We start from the raw sequence: 7,611 nt of genomic DNA on the forward strand, positions 1-7,611 counted from the left end.
TTATTATTCCTCAGAAAAAAACCTACCGAAATTCACTAAATTTTGTACACAATTATTCAAAATTTTAATTTCATTTACCATTTGAGACAATCTATTTATAATAACATGCCATTTGCTGGTCCAACTGCAAAAATAGTGAAAAAAGGTTAAAAAAAAAGAGGTATACCAATATAAAAGAAGAGGGACTAATTTTAGGACCTAAATGCCAAAATTTTCAAAATAGAAATCCAAGTGTCAAAAACTACTTTGCAGACCAGTGGCATAAATTTTCCCAAAAAAAAAGTAAAAATAATAATATATGGAAAAAAGGGTTAAGAGTATCCCAATTAATAGAGGACAGATTCTACATGTGAGTTCTATATTGCGAGACTCACATTTTATAAATTCGTGACACTCAACGTCATTTGAAATACTGTACGCTCTTTTCTTCTGTTTGAATGGAAAAAAAGGAATCAATGTTGTGGGCGAGATTCTAGATTTTCTTATGTAATAATTTTTATTATAAGTAGTTGTTATTCAAATATATTATTTTAGGTTGACAAAGGAACATGAAGACAATAGACCAATTCAGTTTCCACGATTTTGTGTTAAAAAAGTCACATCCACGGCTTCATCCAAAAAAAAAAAAAAAAAAGTCCCACTTGCACGACAGCTTGGCCGCCGGACAGACTACAGAGGATTACACCATTTGGGCACCCCTTCTCTCTTCTCTCCGCCACAGGCATATACATGGATTAAAAAAAAAAATTATGCTTTTTGAAAAGTTAGAATTACAATTCAATCTCTACAGTATTTTCTTTTATAAAAATTTGTTTTTTTACATTTTTGAGTTACGGTGACTTAAGTGATGATTTTGAGTTGAGTTTGAGTTATAACTTGAGTTAAAATTGTAACTTGAGTTTGTGTTTGGATGTGCACATTTGAGTTATGAATTGAATTGAGAATATTTTTGAGTTTATGTTTGAGTGGGTCAAAAGTTAAATTTCTATTTAGATAGTATTTTAATAAAAACTCAATAGTGATGAAAAATTTTAACAGGGTATATGGGTAGGATTTTATTCGTCTTTTCGTTGTGAATGCATAGAAAAAAAATCATCTCAATCAGAATTAAAATGAAAAAATTATGATTTTTTTAAGAATAGAAAAAATACTGTTCATTAACTTGAATTCGAGTTTCTGAACTCGAGTTGAAGGGAAAACTTAAACTCGAGTTTAGCCCAAAACTCGAGTTCAAACTCAAGTTCAAACTCGAGTTTAAACTCAAATTTTACAAAAGAACATGAACTTGAATAAAATTATAACTCGAATTAAAATTTTTTCTGAATTTTTTTACAAAAGAACAACTCTTAAATTTCACAGCTTAAATGTACGGAAAAACGCCCCATAGAATCCCTCGTCCAAGGTGGATACTCAAATGCGTCCCACATATATATATATATATATATATATATATATTCTAAATTTTTCTGACGGATTCTTACTTTCTGCGTGCAAAGAAAATGCTTTTCTATCCAAAAGAAAAACAAAGTTTTTTTCTGACTGGTGCATAGACAAAAACACACAACTAAGAAGCATTTGACAATAATTTGGTTTTGTAGTTTCCTGTCATTAATCCTCTGGTCTCAGCCCCTACAGCCATCAAAGATTCTGAGCCTTTTTCGTTACATATTTCTCATTTAGTTACCATCCAAGCAAGTACCGTTGACCTCGCGAGCGATCCTTGCTATCAAGTTGCGCCTAGAGGTATTTCCTTTCTTGATCAACTACTTTCTCATCATTTTCATTTTCTGCTCCTTGAGTTGTTGATAATTCTACTAAATTTGTGTTTGACCTCCTTCAATTGTTTGAAACTCTCTTGTTTGTAACTTGGAACTTGGTTACTAAATTGGAACTTGGAAATTAATTTCAAAAAAAAAATAAATCTTTACTTGTATCTAATTAGTTCCGTCAATGTTTTCTAACAAAGCAACCCTTTTGGGTCTGGAGTGATTTTGTGTTTCATACATAGTCAGCTGAGGCGGACTTGGATATGGTTTATCTAATCATGTTGGAGAACTTTGCTGTTTTGGTTTTGAGGCTTTGTTGTAAAATAGCATTTAGCGTCAAAAGGTGCTCTCTGCAATTTCGGTGTTTAGAGGACGTTTGGTTGGAGGATTCAAATCATGTGATTCGAATCATTTTCGATTTACGTGTATTTTTTGTGAGAGAAAATACTGTAGCGAACCACGAATCATGATTCGAATCAGGGTTAATATGAGGGGATGGGGACGGAACGTTTCGTCCTTTTTTTTTTTTTTAATTCTAAGTCAATTTTTTTTTTATTTTTTTTCTATTTGTTTTTGTGTCCCTTTGTTTTCTTATTTACTCTTTTAATCTTTAATTTTTATTTTCTCTCTCACACTTATTTAATCTTATTATCATTTTAATTCTTATATTTTATTTTATTTTATTATCATTTTAGTCCTTTTTATACCCTTTTTTTCTCGGCTCTTTTTTTTTTTTGCTTCTCTTTCTTTCATTTTTTTTTTTGTTCCGCTTCCTTATTTACTTACTTTTTTAGTCCTTTATTTTTGTTTTGCCTCTCATTCTTACTTCATTTTATCATTTTAGACGCATGTTTTTGTTTTTCGTTTTTCTTGTTTCTCTTCCTTTTATTTGGTTTTAGGTCTCCTTCCTTTTTTATTTGCCTCTTTAGTTAATTATTTTTTTTACAATCCTTATTATTTTAAAAGATATTCGGCAACTAATTAAGACCTCTATTATTTAAAAAACGTAAGTAATAATACAATAATTAAAATTTAATATAGGGATGAAACCTACAAAATTACCTCACGTGCATCGCACGTGGTCTCAACTAGTATTTTAAAAAAAAATGTAAATTCTTGGTGACCTACATTATTTGTGTTAACTTCTCTCTAAAATTTGAAACATACTTGTTAACATACTTGTTATGCCCTCAGATTTATCGAAGGCTTTTTATTTTACCCCTCCCATTTGATATGTTATTTAAAGGGAAAAAACTAAAAATACTACCTAAGATTGTAAAAAAATATTATTTATGCCACTTTATTAAAAAATAAACAAGTCGCATTCAATTAGTAAGAACAAAATAAAAGGCCACAGTGGTATTTAATTATTTAGAATGACATAAATAATAGAGTTGGAAAAAACAATGGTTAAACTTGAAATTTTCTCTTAATTAAATCCTTCTTTCACTGTGAACTCATTTAAAGATACAAGTGTTTTTAATTGATTACCATGTATATTGACATATTTTAATATTACATTAATTAATATATGTGTTGTTTATTAAAAAATTCATTTTTTATTTTTTTCGTCTTTTCAATAGTTTGGGAAAAATCTATTAATTTTTTAGGACCAAACAATACGGGTGGCAAAAGAAATTTGCAACCAAATTTGCTAACTTTTGGTCTTCATAAAAGCTATGGCGACCAAATTCTCTAAAAAACTATTGCGGTCGGAAAAAACTTGATCGTAGTTGAGCTCAGATTTCATACCTCATTTCTCATTATAGTGTCAACACACGTCTCGGGAATTTTTAGAGATAAATGTAGTCTTATATGATCATTGCAAGTTTGAGCTGATTTTTAGAGATACCTATGTCACATATAATAGTGGTACTTGTGGCCTTATATGTTTGAGACATTGGTTCAAATGACTTTTAGGGTTTTATCCATGTAACAGCTGGTTGGTGATATTAATCTGCAAAACAAAGACTCTCACATAATGGCCAGGTTGGTATTTGAGTTTAACTTGTTCAGAAAATTTTAAATGGTTGTTATTATTCTTATTATTGTTTTATCATTTAACCCCCAGAGAATTTCTATGATAGGAATGTTGTTAATTATATATAGTCATCGAATTAAATTTTTAAAGGTTTGATCTATGAGGTAAATATTTAAAGTTTGTAGCGCGCAACACATAACTACTCGCTTTCATAGTTCAGAATATTGAAAAATTAATCCAAAGGTTGAAATAGTAGAAACTACTAGTAATGCTTTAATAAGGGTGTATTTCGTTACAGTGGAAGAATAAAAAAAGGTAATGATAATGAATTATAATGAAAAATAAAACTTATTCATTTGTTTAGTTGTAGTTTTACAAATACGATTATATTATTATTATATTATAATATAACTTAACATAATAATAATATTGCAACTATTAGTATAATTGTAATTTTATTAATCGCAATATTACCACTATATTATATTATATTACCATCTAATTAAAATTAACATACTATATTAATATTGCATTTATATTATATTACAATGCCTAATTATAATTAATTAATATTGTAATTATATCAATAATTATGTAATATATTATATGATATGATATAATTATTATATATTATGTATTTAAAATAATACTAATATTATAATTATAAATGATTATAATATTATTAATTACAATATTACAACTTTATCATATTATATTAATCATATCATATTATAATATAATATTTGATATTATTAGTATTATAATTATGTACAACTATATTACACTATATCATTCTATATTATATTAGTATAATGATATTATATTATAACTATCTAATATGTATGTATATATATATTAATATTATCAAATATTATTATAATATAAGATATAATTACAATGAATTAATATTATAATCTATTAACAATAATATATTAATAATATCGTAATTATCAATATGACTGTAATATTCAAGAGCAAAAAGAAAATGAAAAGAGCTTTGGAATCACAATTCATCCCATGTGAAGAAGAAATAATGATTCACGTATTTGATTAAAAGTCATTCCATCTTAAATGATCATTCATTTTCTTAAAACAACAAAACGTAATAACATAAGAATGAAGTTTCATTCCTTTCCATTCATTTCCATTCTCCCTAACCAAACACAACCTAAATTCTAAGACTCTTGTATATTGATCATTTTGTGATCTAACTAAGACTGATATTGGATCTTCAGGACACGAGCTAATGTTGTGAAGACATTGCACACCTGTGTTATGGCCCTCATTGGCGTTTCAGTTGCGTTTCTTCAACTGAAGCAACAATCTCCATTCAAGACAGACTATGCGACCATGGTGGCCTTTCTGATTGCTATCTGTATCTATGTCATGACTGGACTAGCGAGCATCAAGTGCAACGGTATCGCCGAAGAGGTGTCGACAAAAGTGAGCCTCTTATCAGGGTTGCTTGCTTCCGTATTGCTGATTCTCGTCATGGTTCCAGGTTTGGGGTGGGTCTGTTTGGTTTTGTGGGTGCTTTTGGTTGTCACAATTACTTATAAAAAGATATCTATAAGTCGGCGTCCTAAACTGGCGCAGGAAGACGATCAATCTCGGAATCATGTCGCGATTCAGGTAAATATGCTTACATCCACAGTACTGATTTTACATGCACTTTCTCATCTCTTTTGCATCAAACTTGTGTCTAGTGGCCCGCCCTCCTTGTTTGTGTGCACTTGTTTCTCATTTTCTTATTTCTGGTTTCTTTTAAGTTGCTCAAAATTGCCAGTTGGAGAACACTTGTTTTTCATTCTACTGAATACAACTTGTTTTTGTTTGTACTGTATCGTTTATAAAAGTGTATCTATTTGTATATATATATACCCACGTATGTATGTATGTATGTATGTATGTATCCTGCACTGTACATATTGCTTCTTTCTCTTTTAGGACTCGGATATATTCTTTTTTACATATATGAATATAATGTAGATACATTGTGCTATATTTATTAATGATATATCTATATTCATTTTCAATAAATATTAGGACCAATCTCACAAATAGTTTCTAAACTTTATCTTTAATCTCACTTTTAGTTCTTTAATCTTTCAGTTTGTTTCATTATGTCATTTTCATTAGTTAAGTGTAAAAAAAAAAAAAAAAAAAAAAATAAAGATTGAATATACACGATATGCTGAAAAAAAAATTAGTTTACTAATAGGATAAGGAATATGCTCGTGACTCTGAGGTAGAGTAGAAAATAACGCTCTGTTAATTGAATATTATTAATATTTTGTTCTATTTTTATCTCCAAAAGGAGGAAAAAGACAAATTGAAACAAACTGATCATAAATTCGAGATTAAGTTTGGGACATTTTGAAAGTTAGGGAGTAAAGTGACATTTAAAGTAAAATAAAGGAACCATTTAAAAGATTTAACCTAAACATTAGTCTCCATTAGTACATCTAAGAATTCAAATTATGTCTAAATGGTGTCTCAAATAGTGTCTAACTAACCAATCACATGTTGTCATGTCATTGAATGAACTCAAAACATTAAAATATTATAAAAGACACTATTGTAGACACTAAAATTGAACAGGCGATTTGAGTCCTACATCTGATACCCTACTATCTGTCACAAAGGTGACGTCTGTAGATGCACAAGAGAGGGAACGGTTGACCACGGAGGAGGAAAATATCGACGCGCAACTTCAAAGGAAGATTTCTTTAGGATCTCCTGCAACAAAATGGATTAGTGTTTATAGTGGCCCTCAAGAAATGAAGCAAATATATGAATTCGACGTTGAAGACTCGATGCTCGCCCAAAAGATTGAGAAAGGAAAAGAAGACGGGTTATTTATAAGTAGTGTTGCTTCTTGTTCCAATCTTTGGGCTTTGATCATGGATTCCGGTACTGGTTTCTCGGAACAAGTTTATCATCTCTCTCCACATTTTCTCCCTAATGAATGGATCAAAGAACAATGGGAGAAGGGTTTTCATATCAGCGCAATAGCCGGAGCCGGCAATGGAAGTTCATTAGTTGTAATGTCCAAAGGGGTCCAGTATTTAGAACAATTGTACAAAGTGAGTGATTCATTTCCTTTACAGTGGATGAAAAACAAATGGAAAATGGGATATTATGTTACTGTCATGGCCACTTCGGGAAGAAGGTGGGCAATTATTATGTCTCTTGGCGCAGGCATCTCCGAACAGTTTGTCGAACTAGAATCGAAGTACCCGAGTGATGGTATTCGTAGAAGGTGGAAAAATGGTTATGAAATCACTGCAACAGCGGCGACTGTGGACCAGGCTGCTGTTGTTCTTAGCATGTCAATGACCAAACAAAGAGAACAGGAGACAATTCGCGGCGTTGATTTTCCAACTAAATATATCGAGGAGAAACGTCAGAAAGGGTTGTATGTTACCTCCATTTGCTATGGCAGAACGGACGAGTGAGCTGACAAATCATTATGATCATCATATATGTCTACATTGTCATTCATAGTGGTGACTATATAGTATTATTTTTTCTTTTTATTTCTTATCTTTTCATTGTTCTTTTGAACTATTATCTCTTGTTAATTTGTTCTCTACGACGGACTTGTTAGGATTATGCTATTTTAATGTATGGTATTTTATATAACTCCCCTAAGTATACTAATTACTTAAATTGTGGAATGTTATCGTTTAACGGACGCAGCAGGTTGCTAGGTGCGTCCTAACTTACATCTCAAAGGATTTGAGAGGAGAATAGGCATGCAATTCTCAGAGAATTTTTACACAAAATGATTTTTGGTTTTAAAAGTTTATTCATCGATTGATTGTTTCCTTAATACATCACCTATTTATAATAAGAATACAA

At 30.2% G+C, this 7,611-nt stretch overlaps 1 protein-coding gene across 1 annotated transcript; it reads left to right on the forward strand.

The window, feature by feature from the left end:
* The first annotated feature begins 3,747 nt into the window (after positions 1-3,747).
* LOC21384916 (casein kinase 1-like protein HD16) lies at positions 3,748-7,205 on the forward strand. The gene is made up of 3 exons (XM_024161564.1): positions 3,748-3,755; positions 4,983-5,379; positions 6,393-7,205. Exons 1-3 carry the CDS (start codon positions 3,748-3,750, stop codon positions 7,203-7,205), a joined length of 1,218 nt encoding a protein of 405 aa, XP_024017332.1.
* The last annotated feature ends 406 nt before the right edge of the window (positions 7,206-7,611 follow it).

This window comes from Morus notabilis, unplaced genomic scaffold, assembly GCF_000414095.1.
Source record: "Morus notabilis unplaced genomic scaffold, ASM41409v2 Scaffold7306, whole genome shotgun sequence".
Lineage (NCBI taxonomy): Eukaryota > Viridiplantae > Streptophyta > Magnoliopsida > Rosales > Moraceae > Morus > Morus notabilis.

Bases quoted from the DNA above. Each gene is read 5' to 3' on its own strand.
- LOC21384916 (XM_024161564.1), top strand. The intron at 5,380-6,392 runs GTAAATATGCTT...TCTGTCACAAAG, and splicing joins GGAATCATGTCGCGATTCAG to GTGACGTCTGTAGATGCACA.